This window comes from Biomphalaria glabrata, chromosome 11, assembly GCF_947242115.1.
Source record: "Biomphalaria glabrata chromosome 11, xgBioGlab47.1, whole genome shotgun sequence".
Lineage (NCBI taxonomy): Eukaryota > Metazoa > Mollusca > Gastropoda > Planorbidae > Biomphalaria > Biomphalaria glabrata.
The window spans coordinates 12,519,093-12,535,645 of NC_074721.1; the positions used below are offsets into that span (position 1 = coordinate 12,519,093).

General features: G+C 38.3%; 1 protein-coding gene across 1 annotated transcript in view; it reads left to right on the forward strand.

Moving 5' to 3' along the window:
* Positions 1 to 16,553, forward strand: part of LOC106063215 (uncharacterized) — an 82,329-nt gene that overhangs the window by 54,505 nt on the left and 11,271 nt on the right. Inside the window, exons 27-39 of the mRNA XM_056004316.1 lie at positions 639 to 806; positions 1,198 to 1,307; positions 2,420 to 2,564; positions 3,816 to 3,992; positions 4,129 to 4,229; positions 6,142 to 6,269; positions 6,576 to 6,679; positions 7,263 to 7,468; positions 8,452 to 9,051; positions 10,230 to 10,480; positions 12,152 to 12,333; positions 14,469 to 14,666; positions 15,644 to 15,791. Coding sequence (XP_055860291.1) covers positions 639 to 806; positions 1,198 to 1,307; positions 2,420 to 2,564; positions 3,816 to 3,992; positions 4,129 to 4,229; positions 6,142 to 6,269; positions 6,576 to 6,679; positions 7,263 to 7,468; positions 8,452 to 9,051; positions 10,230 to 10,480; positions 12,152 to 12,333; positions 14,469 to 14,666; positions 15,644 to 15,791 — 2,518 coding nt within the window. The remainder of the gene's footprint in view (positions 1 to 638; positions 807 to 1,197; positions 1,308 to 2,419; positions 2,565 to 3,815; positions 3,993 to 4,128; positions 4,230 to 6,141; positions 6,270 to 6,575; positions 6,680 to 7,262; positions 7,469 to 8,451; positions 9,052 to 10,229; positions 10,481 to 12,151; positions 12,334 to 14,468; positions 14,667 to 15,643; positions 15,792 to 16,553) is intronic.

The window sequence follows — 16,553 nt, forward strand, 5'->3', positions numbered from 1 at the left end:
AAAAATTTAAAATGTCCACTTTAAAAAATAGAAGTTTATAAAAGAAACATTTTGAGAGATATCCACTTTGGACAAATAAAAAATTGATGAAGACAGTGTACAATAGTGGGGCGTCGGGCTGCAACAGTGCTTCGCCAAACAACTCTGATCTGGGCAGTGACTCTTAGTTTAGTGTTTCATAGTGTATGTCCATCCCGCAGTCTTTGCTTCTTGTTCTACTGAACAATGTTTTTTTGTTTCCAGCCTTTCTTTTCCCCGTGTGGCATCTATTTCAGAGCCAGATTGTGCAATGTTGTCTCTTGTCCTTCGTATTGTATGTTGTGTGCTATCTTATTTGCGTCTTTCAATTTCTTACTCTATTTATAGTAGCTACTCTGTTTTCACCTAAACTGTAGTTACTGGTTACTAGAGATTGCTTTAATGTTATTACGTTTTTGGTGTTTCAACATAAAATGATTAGATTCTATTTATATTTAGCCGAGGTGTGTATTGCCTACAAAACTACATGAGTGTGCGCAGTCTATTGAGATGCAGTTACTTCTAGAACATTAAATGATTTTATTTTTGAGTCTTTACGTTGTTAAACTGGTGAATAAGTTCACGAATATTTATATTCTGGTTATCGTTCTTATCGTCAGCTAGAATATCTGCTGGCCAAAGACACGAAATTCTATTTGTTGATTCGGGTGAAAGAGAGACATGTTGTGAAAGGGAACGACTTGTTGAAATTAACGGTCTTCTGTAAGCGGGTCACGTGTGGCCGGTGGTCAAGCGAAGACAAGTCCTGGACAGCTAGAAACTGCAGGGTGAGTAGCTATCAAGCTATATTTAGATCATCTTGTCCTGTGAAGCACTTGCTAGTTTTCTTTGGCGCGTGATAGCATAACGAGTGTTTATTGTCGTAAAAAAAACAATTTCTAGTAAAATCCACCCAGATATCCCTTTCTTTCTCCCTCACCCCATACGGACCCACTGGTCCTATAAGTGCCAGGATCATAGCGTATTAAGAAAGTTAAAAACATGAAAGCGCTAAATTAAAACAATTGGTAAAAATTTATTAATCGCACAGATCTATTGTTGTTGGTCTAGATCTATTCTAAATTTTTAAATTTAATTACATGACAATCCAATCGATACAACTACTTTTTTTAAAAAGTATTTTTATATGTTTTTCTTGTTTTATTATTCTTGTCACAGCCCAGCAATATGTCAATGCTGACACCAGAATACATCAACTGCAGATGCGATACAGGGCGCATCTTCTCTGGAGGCGTTGAAGATTGCTCCAGCTCAATGGAGGTGCCATGGTAATAAAGAGCAACTATTTTCTTTTTTAATGACCCTCGTCTAGCGCCTCTTTCATGCTACGGCACACTTAGTGCGCTATCGTCCATTCTTTTCTGTGGACCCTGTTGGGGGGGGGGGGGGAACGGGTATCTGGAAGTAGATTTCCGAGCTGCCTTTACAAAGTTGTACTCGAACCTTCTTGATAAGTAGCCAAGCGGTTTATGTCACACAGCCAAGCGTGTTACATGTTATTGACTATTGATCAAATTGAACTAACAACAAAACTTACCAATGTTAAAAAAAATTATATGAAATTTAAAGATCTTACAGTGCTTGCAGTACGACCTTTTAAAAGTGATTGAGAGAGCCTTCCGAAATAAGATCAACTGAAAACGTTCTCCTGTAAAAGACATTTCCATCAACGCGATTCTATCCGTTTTTCTGGTGTCAAACTGTCAAATTTCTTTCCAGGTCTTACGACTTTTTTTTTCGTTGATAAAATCGCATCGCATACAAATAGATTGGAAGCAGGATTAATACTGCGAACGGAACCCATTATGACTTGCTATGTACTGTCAAAAAACGCTAACTAAAATCTTTAGCCATATCACAAGGTCCTCAGCGCTAGCAAAGACCTTCCTGCCGGAACAGTAGCAGGAAAATGAAAAGAGGCAGACAGAGAAAGCGATGGGAAGACATTATAAAAGATTGAACGGGCCTGTCATTGAAACAGGTTCTATCCAAGGCAAAAGACAGAGGAATGGAGAAAGAATGTCGACAGATCATACATCAAGGGTCCAACAGACTATTGGATAGTATAGCCATCTTCTTTATTTATCTTTTTTTTTTTACTTTGATGAAATATATACTGTAGACAAGAGAAGGTATATCTGCATAAAGTAGGATATGGCTTGGTAAATGGAGGATGGAGGTATATTCATATTGGACAGGTAGGTGGAAACTAAGTAAAACACGATCTATTCCTTGGATTAATGTTTGGGAACCAAGCACAGTATATGTGTGTAGTTTCAAATCAAATAGTCTCCATCTAAAAGACAAATATGTCCTTTATTAAATTGACATTAACTATACGCATTATACTATAATGTTTAACTATGCCTATTTGTCGTAGGAAAGACTATGCCGTCATGAAGACCCAATGGGATGGAGACCCAAACACGCAATCAACTTACTGGTATTACGTCATCTTTGTCTGGATAGTCTTCCTAGCACTGCTCGTATGGACATACCGCAGGGATAGGCTGGACAGACCAATGGTAAATTTCCACTGCTTCAAGCATGGTCACTGAAACCATCGCCCATTGAAATCCATCTTTGTATATGTCTGTTTGTGTCTTGTTTTATTTATGTCTTGTTTTATTTGTTTCGGATGTTTCCTCAAAGTCAAGATAATCTACATCCTAGACTAAACTGCATCACGACTGGAAAAGGCAGCGGGCAGGGTTTGATCACAGGACCATCGAGACGACCGAACGACAGGCCAGCGTGAATACCACACGACCAGGCTGGTGTTGTTTATGGCGCAGTGCAGGACGGAACACTGTCCTATTGGGGCATACTTTGCCCGGTTCCGCACTAACTTTGACTCCCGATGCCGTCACTGTGGAGAGAGCGTCGAAACAGTGTCGCATGTCTTGTACGAGTGTCACCAGCTCCGCGAGCTAAGGGGGGACTTGCCTGTGCAGTCACTCGACTAGTATGGTAGCTATGAGGCATTACGCCGGACGGCTAAGTTTCTTGCCAGAGCACTACGGGAGAACTAGTCCTTCCTGCTCTGATTTTTCAATAGGAGTTCATCTCAGGTGTTGTTTATGATGCTATTGTGTGGTTGTTGTGTTACTATATTACGATTGTTGACTGGTGCTTGTATGGTTATGTTACGAAGTGATTGTTCTGTTTTTGTTGTAAGACCCTTTGATTGTGTGTGATTGTTTTGTGGTTATTGTTTGGTTTACATGTGTTTTTTCTGTTAGCTTAAATTATACACTTATAAACTTGATATTACACTAAAGAACACTGAACTCAATAAGCGACGCAAACACTAGAAGTTAGGTACATCATACTCTTTAATAACACATCATCCCAATACGAGCTTTCGTAAAAATGGAAATAACTCTACATACAAACAACATACACGTAAATATAATGTCGCATTTAGTCAGTGGCAACTGCGTGTCTGTTTCGTAGTTAATACACCGTATGCGGTTACCACTTGTTGACTACAAGGTCGTGTAGATAAATTGTAGTTCAATTGTGGTGTTTGTGTGTTAGTGTGTGGTTATATTGAGGTAGCTGTTAAGGTTATTGTGTGATCATCTTTTTGTGTTGCTTTTGTGGTTGGGACTATTGATGTTCTTATTGCTATTGTATGGTCGTATTATTGTGGCCTTTGTGGTTTTTTTTTTAATTTACGTATCGTTATCATTATTAGATTGTCTCCCTTCAGTAGAATGCATGCGAAAATATCACTTTAAATTGCACAAATTCGGTTCTCTTTTTTTCCGCAGGGAGCTGTTCATGTGCTGCCTGGGTTGTTTACGCCCTACCAGTCCGATCAGTATTTGGTGTGCATAGTGACCGGCTGGATGTTTGGTGCCGGCACCTTATCGACGCCCCTGCTCACAATTACAGATAACGAGGAGTGCGGCATTTACTTACTATTTCCCGATCAGAACTTGTTTCAGGTTTGGAAGCCTTGGTGATTTCAACTTATCTTTGGTGTTTTTTTGGTTTTGGTTTTTGTAACTATACTTCACTATATACTAAGTCTTGTTGTCACAACAAACAATATAACAACATGCTCATTGTTTCTGTGTTTAGAGTGGCTCAGAGATTTGGTTTCTACTTTCGTGTCCAGATAATGTCCAAAATTTAGACAAAATTATATTCTCTGTTGGCTCTGCCCACTACGCAGACGATTGGTAATTATATTTCTTGACGAATCTATTGCAGTGGTGTAGCTAGGTGGATGGGGTTTCCCATTTGAAAGTCTCCCTGGTTCCCTACTTGAGGTTGGCCCCCAAATAAGTGTCCCATTTTTTTTTACATCAGGTTTTACATATCATGTCACTGCCATGGGATCTCGCTATTCATGCTGTGATATAAATTATTGACCCTGTTGCGTCTATTAAACACATTAAACTTATTTCTTTAATAATTACATTATCTCATGTCATGATGTCGTTTGTCAAAATGCAAGGGCCCCTAAAGAATCTAAGCTCCCAGGGCTCCAAAATCCCTATCTACGCCACTGATCTATTGATGGTTATTTATTATATGTGGTTATGTATGTTTTTTTTTATTGTTTTGCACTACAAGTATCTTGTCATCAATTGATACTTATACTGTTTTACATTCGTGTCATCTCATTGCTAATGCTCTGTCCTTGGTTGGTATCTCGCTAATGCTCTGTCCTTGGTTTGTATCTCGCTAATGCTCTGTCCTTGGTTTGTATCTCGCTAATGCTCTGTCCTTGGTTGGTATCTCGCTAATGCTCTGTCCTTGGTTGGTATCTCGCTAATGCTCTGTCCTTGGTTGGTATCTCGCTAATGCTCTGTCCTTGGTTTGTATCTCGCTAATGCTCTGTCCTTGGTTGGTATCTCGCTAATGCTCTGTCCTTGGTTGGTATCTCGCTAATGCTCTGTCCTTGGTTGGTATCTCGCTAATGCTCTGTCCTTGGTTTGTATCTCGCTAATGCTCTGTCCTTGGTTTGTATCTCCAAACAGCTAGCACACATAAACTGGTGTAGGCGTATTAAATTATTAATGTAGAATATGACAGAAACAAACAGAACTCTTTGAAACAAAACTAATAACTTGTATTTATAAATGTACACATATATTTAACTTAAGAATAGATACATATACAAACACATGAGAAAAATAAGTTGTAATTACGCTATAACTCACTACAAATCTTATCATCTAATCATATAAATTACAATCGTTACTTCAATCTAGTGATACGTGTTTAGAATCAATGACTTAAACTCTGCTAAGTCGTTGGTTTTCTTGGCTGATTCAGGCAACCCATTCCATGCTCTAACAGCACTAGAAAAGGAGAACTTGTATGAATTTTGTTTTTGCGGATGGAATAACAAATTTGCCTCTATCTTTGTGTCTTTCTGAGTATTGCATTAGGTTTTGTTTTTCTAATAGTAAATTATGGTTCATTTTTTTTTAATGTATTATAGATTATAGCTACCTCACTTTTCTTATCTTTTGTCCTTAGCTTCCGAACTCGGTGTCCCGGATTCGATTCCTGGTGAAGACCGGGATTTTTAATTTCGGGGTCGTTAGGTCCCTCCATCTCTAATGGATACTTGATATTAATTGGAGAAAAGTCAAGGCGGTTGGTCTTTGTTCTGGCCACATGACAGCCTCGTTAACTTCGGGCCGCAGAAACAGATGACCTTTACATCATCTACCCTATAGACCACAAGGTCTGAAAGGGAGTTTTACTTTTGACTACATAATTATCATCTCATCATTTAATCATAATTATAGTGTTTTACTTTGTATTATCTCATCATCAAATGGTCATTACTGAATAGATCATTCAAATAACCTCAAGAAATTAAAAGTATACCATCCCTGCTACAGAACTTCCAGGCGTGTTGTATTGAATTTTTTTAATGTCGTATCAAATTACAGTTTAGTTGAGCTTGCTGACCGCCAAAAACGCCTCTGAAATCTTTCAGATACTCTTTCACCCATTTAGCCACAAAATGCATTGTATCAAAGTGTATTGACTACACTTAGTGAGTAAGGAGAAAGTGTTGTTACACAAATACAATACTAATACAACTATTAAATAACACTACATTCCACTCAGGCACGTTTCCCATATCTTTATGAAGCATCTCAATCGGGATGAAGAGCTCTACTGCATTTGCGACTCTTGGATACCAGACCTGTCTAACGGGTTCAGATTTATTGTGCGGCCAGTAACTTGGACACAAGGTATGGGCATGGCTGTGTTCAGGTAACCGAGTCATAAAACAAATTCACTGGTCAATACTAGGTGTAGTGGGTAATTGTGAGCTGTTTTATTGGGTTTTTTCTTTTCGACTATACATAGTGAATACACTGCCATGATCATTTCTCTTTTTCGTTCGGTGAAGAAATTGTAATTATAGTATAATAAAGTATTGAAATAATTTATGACAGATACAATAACGTCTGCATTTGAAAAAAATATTTGGTCTATTTGTTTTATTTGCTCTTTAATAATCCAAAAATAATTTTCTTTCGAATTTTCCTTCTAAGGTTCAGCAGTTAGAAAGTTTGTCTTCAATGTCATAAGGATGTTCCGAACTCTACATGTCTTTATAGGAACATTCTACAACGTCCCGGGCAGTCATTTTAGCAAGGTAGTCATTTATAGAGTCATCTCAAGTTAGTCATTTATAGACTCAAGTTAGTCATTTATAGATTCATCTCAATGTAGTCATTCATAGATAAATCACAAGGTAGTCATTTATCGATTAATCTGAAGGTAGTCATTTATAGTGTCCTCAAGGTAGTTATTTATTGTCCTATCAAAGTAGTCATTTATAGATTCATCTCAAGGTAGTCATTTATAGTGTCGTCTCAAGTTAGTCATTTATAGATTAATCTCAAGGTAGTCATTTATAGAGTCATCTCAATGTAGTCATTTATAGATTAATCTCAAGGTAGTCATTTATAGTGTCGTCTCAATGTAGTCATTTATAGTCATCTCAAGGTGTCATTTACATAGTCGTCTCAATGAAGTTCATTCATAGAGTCATCTCAAGGTAGCCATTTATAGAGTCGTCTCAAAGCTAGTCATTTATATAGTCATCTCAAAGTAGTCATTTATATAGTCATCTCAAGGTAGTCATTTATAGAGTCATCTCAAGGTAGTCATTTATAGAGTCGTCTGCAGATTCTATAATAGAAATACTTTAATAAAATTTACTTTTTTTTTCACAGTCCCAGCATGCACTTTGCCTGCTCTTCCATATCATCCTGAACCTGTTCGTCTGCCTGTCCCTCGCAGAAGACGCCAAACTTGACTTGCAAGGAGACAGAAACACTAAGAAAAATGAGAGGGCGGCCGGAAACTTTTCCACGCTTTTCATCTTTAGCGTTACGGTGACGTCACTGTTATCATTCTCAGTAGTAGCCTGGTTCGAAATGTAAGATGACCTGTAGTCATTTTAAACACTTGCCTCCTAGACAAAACGTTAAGTAAAATTTGACTAGACATTAGAATTGTCAAACAGGAGTGACTTTACAAGCTCTGCTACTCTAAGCCACCTCCCGCAATTTAAACGTTGATAAGGAATGTAAAGTTTTGCCTGAATCATAAAATCGTAATCATAGCATCGGGCGTGGTTCTGATATTTTTGGGCAGCTCGTTCGTACGTTATCTAACCTCCAATCATTTTCTGTGAGACTTATCCATAGGTCAATAAAGTTTTGTTAGGCGCCTCCGCGCTGTGTCTTGTGCAGATAAGTCCAAACGTAACCAACTAAAACAGGCGAAAGAATAGGGCAACTTTTCACCTTCATTTGAGAATGGCTTTGGGAGAAATAACGAACGTTTTTACAGGACAGACAGACTGATAAAAAAAAACAGACAGAGTTGATATAAGCTTTGCAATTATAAAAAATTATACCGTAGCTGAGAGTTTCTCAAAACGTTTTCCTTAACGGAATACTTCGTACATTCTGGGTATTTAGCGGAATACTTCGCACAGTCTGAGTATTTAGGGAATACTTCGCACAGTCTGAGTATTTAGCGGAACACTTCTCACTGTCTGAGTATTTAGCGGAACACTTCGCACAGTCTGAGTATTTAGCGGAACACTTCGCACAGTCTGAGTATTTAGTGGAACACTTTTCTTATTTTATTTTAGAAAGATTAATTAACGTCCTAGCCTAAAGTTAATTATGCCAGTAGTTGGTGGAACATCAATTCAGGCCTGGTGAAACACAGTATGGGAAATACTGCCGTATCTTATTTAATTATATTATTTTTTTTTTAATGACAAACATTTTTTTCACATATAGACTGTTCCATTTTAAAACGCATGTCACGACCTACTAAGTAGCCCTAAGTAACCCTAAGTGTCACTATTTCAGAATGTTTCTTTTAATCTCTCTCTTTCCACGCCAGGTTGGATTATTTATCTCTGACTCGTGCGAAGTTAAGATATCCTCACGACATCAACTACAGAAACAAAGTCACTAGCTCCGCCAGTAGCCTAGCGAGTGGAAACCATCTCAATAATATCAGCCAAAAAAGCAGCACTGTATATAGCAGAGGCTATTTGTCTTCCAAGCCAGATAGAAGCAGCAATGTTGACAAAAACGCATCGTCGTTCAGCAAAGACTGGTTGCCCACAGCCAACTTGGACATCAGCCAGAACAAAGGTTATCCAGGGTGGGGAGGATTTAGCCAAAGCGATCACCAGAGCGACGTGACATCCGAGTCAACGTTTGCAAGCGGGAGCACCCCGAGCATATTGTCAGAAAGAGCCAGGCAGTTGACGAAATCGTTGTTGGCCAAACCAAGGATGGACTCTAGGAGAACAGCCTTAAAAAAGCGGACTATGGTTCAGGTGGAAAACTACTTCAAGCTCAGGGAGCTGGAGAGAACGTTCCTAGGATCTAAAGTGGACATCCATGCGGACGCGGAATCATTGGCTGGCACTTTTTCCGACTTCATGGACAACTTGGGTTTAGCAGAGGATGTTGCATTCCGAGCTAGCTTCAGGTACAGATAGATCCTTCATACTTTAGTATTAGTATACTAATGTAGTATTAGGCGTGGTCTTTATACACATATATACTCAGAGTCGGTCTTAACTATTGCGGGGCCCTATGCGAAATGGATTGCGCGGGGCCCAGTCTGGGTAGGGATAAGCATAATATCAAAATTAAGAGTTTATATTAGAAAATACATTAGTCTTTGCAATAAATTGTTATTAAATTAAAGCTGACAATGCCGTTTTTTGTTTATCGAGCGTAGGATTGACACCTCAAAATGACAATTCTATCTATTTTTCAAGAGATTTTAAAGAATTTGCAGGAGATTTCCAAGACTTTTTCGTATATTTTGAATTTGCAGGAGATTTACAGTAGATCCTGAACAATCAGGAGGCCGCGGAAATCCTGTTATTATATATAAGTTTTAATGGTTTACTTAAATTAAATTGTCATTGCATATCCCGCACAGCTGCCTTTCGAAAGTTAAAAACACCCACCGGTATATCCCTAGTTTTCTGTAATGCTATGTTTATGAGTAAATTAAATTCTGTAAACCCCGCACCTTTGCATACCCCGCACAGCTGCCAATCGAAAGTTTAAAAAAAAAACGCTGGTTATATGAGCGAAAATTCGGTAGTGTGGCAGGCTTGCAGCATACTAGGTGCAGTAAGGATACAATTGACAGATAATTGTAGACTGTATAATGATGATCCTAGAAGGAATACACAACAGTGTGTAAGAGCATTCTGCGTGTGTGTCTTACGTTTTTTTTTTAATTGCCATATGAATATAACTTTCAAAAAAAATTAATTAATCGGAGTTAATAAGAGTAATTTACATTATTCCAAAAGCTAATTTTGTGTGTTTGTTAGCTTTAAAAACTAAGTTAACATAATGTATGCACACATGCATCAACATTTTTTACAGGTTTAAAGTGACTTATTGAGAGATGTAGCTAGTAGTCTGTTTTACGCGATGCAGAGACTCCCTCAGAATCCAAATTAATTTCATTGATCCCACCTCTCCCGGAAGATGGCGTGAAATGGCGGCGGCCAGGATTCGAATCCTCGACCATCAAGGCGGCAGTCCAAATCGCATATCACACAACCAAGCTGCTACCTTGTGTAAACGTTATGTGTCCGGCCCACATCCGGTACGTTTGAGTCAACTCCCTTTGTTTTCCAGGAGCTTCCTACCGAATCTACTTCAGCTGATCTCCAACTTGCTCTTGCTCTCGGTCACCCTAGTCCTGAGCGTCCGGCTGATCTACGCCAGTCTGAGCTTAAAGGACAACAGCCGCGTGAAGGCGCTCTTCTGGATGACCTTGCCCTTCTCGCTTTGCGTGGTCCACCCCATACTGATCCTCATCCTCACGGCTATGTTGACCAATAGGGATTTGATCGGAATTAGCCTGAACGCAGAGAGACGACTCAGAGGTATGGTAGTGAGAGTTGCTTTGATATATAGGCATTACATAAAGTTCCCCTTTCAGACCTTGCGATCTATGGTGTTAAGGTCATCTGTTGTTGTTTTTTTTTTTTTGCCAACGGTTAACGAGCAGGGTGTCATGTGGCTAGCACAACAACCAAGCGCCTTTACTTTCGCCAACAAAAGTCAGGTACCTATTGAAGTAGGGTATACACAGCTGCGCCCTAAAAATCCCGAAATTCAAAATCACGTCTTCACCGAGACTTGAACCCAGGACCCCAAGCGCTTAACGACTCAGCCACTGTTCAGAAAACGATTATATATCTAAAGAATCTCGAAGTGGAGACCCGGGCATTTAATTTCACACTAATTCTGGATATGAACAATATCTCAGGACATCCACTAACTCTTTAAATCACTGTATAACAATATATAGCAATTTCCATTTTCCTTATTACCTACTTACTTAGACTTAGGTCCTCCCGCGTCGTACGGCGCATTGGGCTGCAAGCTGTGTCCACAAAGATCTGTCAATGGCAATGTCTGAAGCCCCCTCCCACCTGGTGTCCACTGTTCTGATTCCTTCATGAAAGTGTGGCGTCAAATTATGCGAGGACGTCCCTGTTTGCGCTTTCCTCGTATTGGCCTTCATGTCATCGCAACTTTTTCTATGCGTAATTCATTTTGTCGGTGAACATGTCCCGCACACCTCATGCGACTCTCTGTCACAACCTCACTAAGTGTTCAACTCCCAGTTCGGCAAAGGATTTCCTTGTTTGAGACCCGATCTGGTAACTGACTCCCAAAATCCGTCTCAGACATTTTTGTTTTGAGCCACATTTAGTCTTTTTTTTTTCAATTTTGGCAGATGACTTCCATGTCTCACATGCATATTATTAACCCTTAAAAACTGTTTCTTTTAAAACATTCCTTAAATGTTCAGTAATTTTTACAAGTGCCATACAGCCCACTCTTTCTATTCTGAATAAAACACTGAAGCGGAGCAAAGTTAACACATTGATACGCAAAGGATATAATTCTATTTTTGCTATAATGGACGTCTGTAATTTGTTAACAAGGTTGATGTGAAATTAATCTTTTTTTTTCCTTGTCAACGCAGATGTTCAAGTAAGACTTTTATTCAGAGCTTATCTTTCTTCTAGAAACATAAGGTAGAAAGTAAGGCGTATGTAGCCTACATCTGTATGTATATCCCGAATAAAAATTAAAACCGATTGACCAATCTTGACTAAACTTGGCATAAATGTTCCTTAGATCATGGAGGAGACCGTTGTATGTTTTTAATGTCCCTCCCACAACCGGAGGGCCCTGCAACAGACAAAAAGTAACTAATTGTATCTCTATTAAAGGACGAAACGTTTTAACTATTCGGGTAGGCTCGTCTCCATAGTATTTTATATTTGATATCAATCTGTCGGCTTAACGGGTTAACCCATTTTTACATTCTTTTACATTACTTTTATTTTCTTGGCAAATTAAAAAAAAATGTGAAGGGAACATTCTCCAAGTTTTACATAGATCTCTATTCAATCCAGTAGATCAGCAATACCCAAACTTAGGCCCGCAGACCGCGGGTCATATCCGGTTAGTTGAAAGTATAAAAGTAACAATGAAATTCACATGAAAACTTATTTTTTAAAAAATATTTTAATCCTCAGGCATAAATTCGCAGTTGGTGTTCCACATGAAAATGGCTAGCCAGTGCTACGTAGAGAAAAGTCGCTACGTCCCGAAAAACCGTTGCTACTTCCGTAAGAATAAAAAAGATCGACACAGAAGATATTGCCAGTTTTTCGTAAAGGCAGGTAACTCATTTATTTCCTTTCTAACTCACTCTATGGTAAGCTTATTGTCATAGTGATAAATCCGTGAGTTTGCGCCAGGGTGGGATCTGCGACTGCACAAGGCTTTAGAGCAGGAAAGGGGCCTAATGATTTTTCATTACTATGACATAGAATAAAACAACATTTTTAAGCCAGTAATGAACCTTCTATATTCTATGGTAACTTGCACAGATCCTCAACATTTTAAAGCGTTTTTTTTAGAAGTTATCTGATATTTTAAAACAATTCCTTTCCCAGTGTCCGGTATGACTTCTTATATATAAAATTATTATTAATATTAAATATTCTGATATAAAAGGAAAAACGTGTGTGCGTGTAAATTACAATTGTTATGTCCTTAACCAATATTTCCATGTTTCTGTATATTACCCCAGATATACATTTTGACTAGATTGGACTTAACTATTAAGGTTGTGACTTTCGGAAGTGGTAATGAATAAATTGAATATAACCACTCCAGTATCTATGAAATGCTACAAAAGGCGTGCGTCTCAATCAGCCTCTTACAACCAGTCCAACTCCTGAGCTCAGATATTCAGACTATTATCACTGAAAGGAGAATGGGCAAATGCGAGCTTAACCATTGACGAAACCAGAAGGGGGGGGTGGTCGTAGGGACGATAGCTCCCAGCACACTCACCCGATCTCCCTTTAGGAATTTCAACTTTCACTCAGATGTGTTTAATAGCTAATTACTACGTCTACAAAAGTATGTTGTAGTGTACTCGGAAAGACACAAACATAAAGACACTCTTATTGCTTCATATGCTAGCACAAATGTATACAAGAGCTCCTATCTCCTTAGTGCCGTTATAGCATGGAACAGGCTGGCTTACCATTATAGCATGGAACAGGCTAGTTTACCATTATAGCATGGAACAAGCTGACTTACCATTATAGCATGGAACAGACTGGCTTACCGTTATAGCATAGAACAGGCTGGCTTACCATTTTAGCATGGAACAGGCTGGCTTACCATTTTAGCATGGAACAGACTGGCTTACCATTATAGCATGGAACAGACTGGCTTACCGTTATAGCATAGAACAGGCTGGCTTACCGTTATAGCATGGAACAGGCTGGCTTACCATTATAGCATGGAACAGGCTGGCTTACCATTATAGCATGGAACAGGCTGGCTTACCATTATAGCATGGAACAGGCTGGCTTACCATTATAGCATGGAACAGGCTGGCTTACCATTATAGCATGGAACAGGCTGACTTACCATTATAGCATGGAACAGGCTGGCTTACCATTATAGCATGGAACAGGCTGACTTACCATTATAGCATGGAACAGGCTGGCTTACCATTATAGCATGGAACAGGCTGGCTTAAAATTAGAGCATGGAACAGGCTGGCTTACCATTATAGCATGGAACAGGCTGGCTTACCATTATAGCATGGAACAGGCTGGCTTACCATTATAGCATGGAACAGGCTGGCTTACCATTATAGCATGGAACAGGCTGGCTTACCATTATAGCATGGAACAGGCTGGCTTACCATTATAGCATGGAACATGCTGGTTTACAGTTATAGCATGGAACAGGCTGGCTTACAGTTATAGCATGGAACAGTCTGGCTTACCGTTATAACATGGAACAGGCTGGCTTACCATTATAGCATGGAACAGGCTGGCTTACCATTATAACATTTAACAGGCTGGCTTACCATTATAGCATGGAACAGGCTGGCTTACCATTATAACATGTAACAGGCTGGCTTACCATTATAGCATGGAACAGGCTGGCTTACCATTATAGCATGGAACAGGCTGGCTTACCATTATAACATGGAACAGGCTGGCTTACCATTATAGCATGGAACAGGCTGGCTTACAGTTATAGCATGGAACAGGCTGGCTTACCATTATAGTATGGAACAGGCTGGCTTACCATTATAGCATGGAACAGGCTGGCTTACCATGATAGGATGGAACAGGCTGGCTTAATCAGCCATTAAAACAGCGTGCATTATCAAATCAACATGGATTAACTTTATGGTTTTAACTTTTATTTTGTTTCCCCGAATGCCTTAGAAAATCCAACATGTTTTACTTTCTAACATTTAAAGGAATTTTAATGTCAGTCTGTTCATTGTCACTGCTGCGTATCTTAATTTGACAGAAATACGGGGCCGTGGCGGACGCCCTTGGTATATTCAGCGTGACCCATTTCTCCAAGAGGAAATCTCAATTCATATTCATCGTCCTGGTAATCGTGGTCATCAATGTCCAGCTAGGGTCAGTTCGTGACCGTTACATGCAGACTACTTTCATTCGCCGCCTGCTCCAAGTGGGAAGAAACGAAATTACGTTAGAGCAGGTTGGTTACGATTTGCGCTAATGTCATTGGGCAGAACTGGTTGAAAAACTCCTATTAGCGTGACTTAAAAAAAATATCTTTAAAGTTATTATCTTTGCATTTTTAGTTGATTTTTTTTTAAATGAAAGTTATTAATAACTTTCTGTTTCCCTTACTCTATCACTTTCTTTTCTTCAAGGTCTTTTTCTTTTTTCTCTCTATCTCTATTAGTGTCAGTCGATTTGCTTGTGTCTCAATTTTATTTTTTTATTTTTCTCTATTTATCTTTGTCCTTTTGACTCTCTGTCTCTCTTTCAATCTATTTATTGACTTCCCAAGCACATTTTCAAACTTTCCTACCGAAAAAATTATTATGTCCGTATATATATATATATATATATATATATATATATATATATATATAAATCTATACTATATATCTATATATGTGCCGATTAGAAATCAAAACCACTTGACCAATCTTGATAAAACTTGACATAACTGTTTCTTGGCTACTAACTTAGACCGTAGTGTATGTAAAAAAAAGTTTACCAACTCTATGAAAGTATGCATGCTATTTTATGAATCTAGGCTATGTTTAACATGTTGACATGAGAGAAGATCGAAAAGATTTAGACCTAAATCTCATTTTAAGAACTTCACTTTGCACATATCCTTTTTTTTATTTTGACACATGAAAGTATTGAATATAGTTTATTGATTTCATTATCTAATAAAATTAAGCTTCAAATTTGTGTTTCAAAAGCATTTTTACATAAATTCGTTCCATATATCCGCGAATTTAGAAGTCCTAACGTATATATATACTAAGCTGGCTTCCTCACTCCTTTTTCTTTTCTTATACAATATTTTATTTCTAAATTCTCTTTCTTTTTCTGTATAAGCTTGTTAAAAAAAATGCAACACTTACACTCACACGAGACAGATTTATTTCTTGTAAGCATTTGAATACATTCTATTCTGCTCTATCGCCATAGAGTCTGACAGTGGCCGATGTCTGGAGTCACATAAGACAGAGACTCTATTTAATGACCCACTGGAACCTGGTCGACATCAACACTACCGCCAGTTTCCACGTGCTGTCCAGTGCAAGACTTCGACAGGTCCGAGTCATACACGACGATGGTCAGTACCCTAAGTTGGGAGGTCGAGCTTATGGTTCAGTCCCTCCGATTTCTTCAAACCTAATCTATGGATCTTTATGTTGTTTTTGTTTCTTTTGACAAAGCTTATTGAACGTCTGACAGGGAAGTTTCAGTTACACGTTGTTTCTCCCACTTCCCATTCTCGGATTAAGTGGACATTTTGCACAATTATTTATGGTTGAAGACAATACATGAATCAATAAAAATAAACAATCAGTTAGCTGTAATTAATTAATTAAGTTTATATAGAAAAGGGGGAGTAAACTTGGCAGTGCTAAGGCAAATGGCACAGATTGTGCAGTGCCTTCCCTTATATAACCTCCTTTTTAAGTTGTTTTGTTGTTTTTATTTTTTGCTTAATGCTGATTTTGTGTATTAACATTGTCTACATTACAAAGATATTTAATACTTAATTAGAATCTAAATATTTACAAATATTTTTACCAATATTTTAAAAAATATTGTTTCTATAAAGAAATATTTAAAAAGCTTAATAGAAACATCATCCACTCACACAAATTGAAATATGGAGTGGCAGATTGTAGCAGATAACTCTATTTTTGTAGGCCTGATTCGAAATACCTAATGAGATGTAAGTGTGATCTAGGAAATCTAAGAAGTAAAGAAGGGGTCTTCGAATCATTCATTACTTATGGTTAAAACGCGGGTCAGCTAAGTGGTAAAGCACATGGCTAAAAGCGTAGATCCAGGGTTTGAATTCTGGTGAAGACTGGGATTTTTA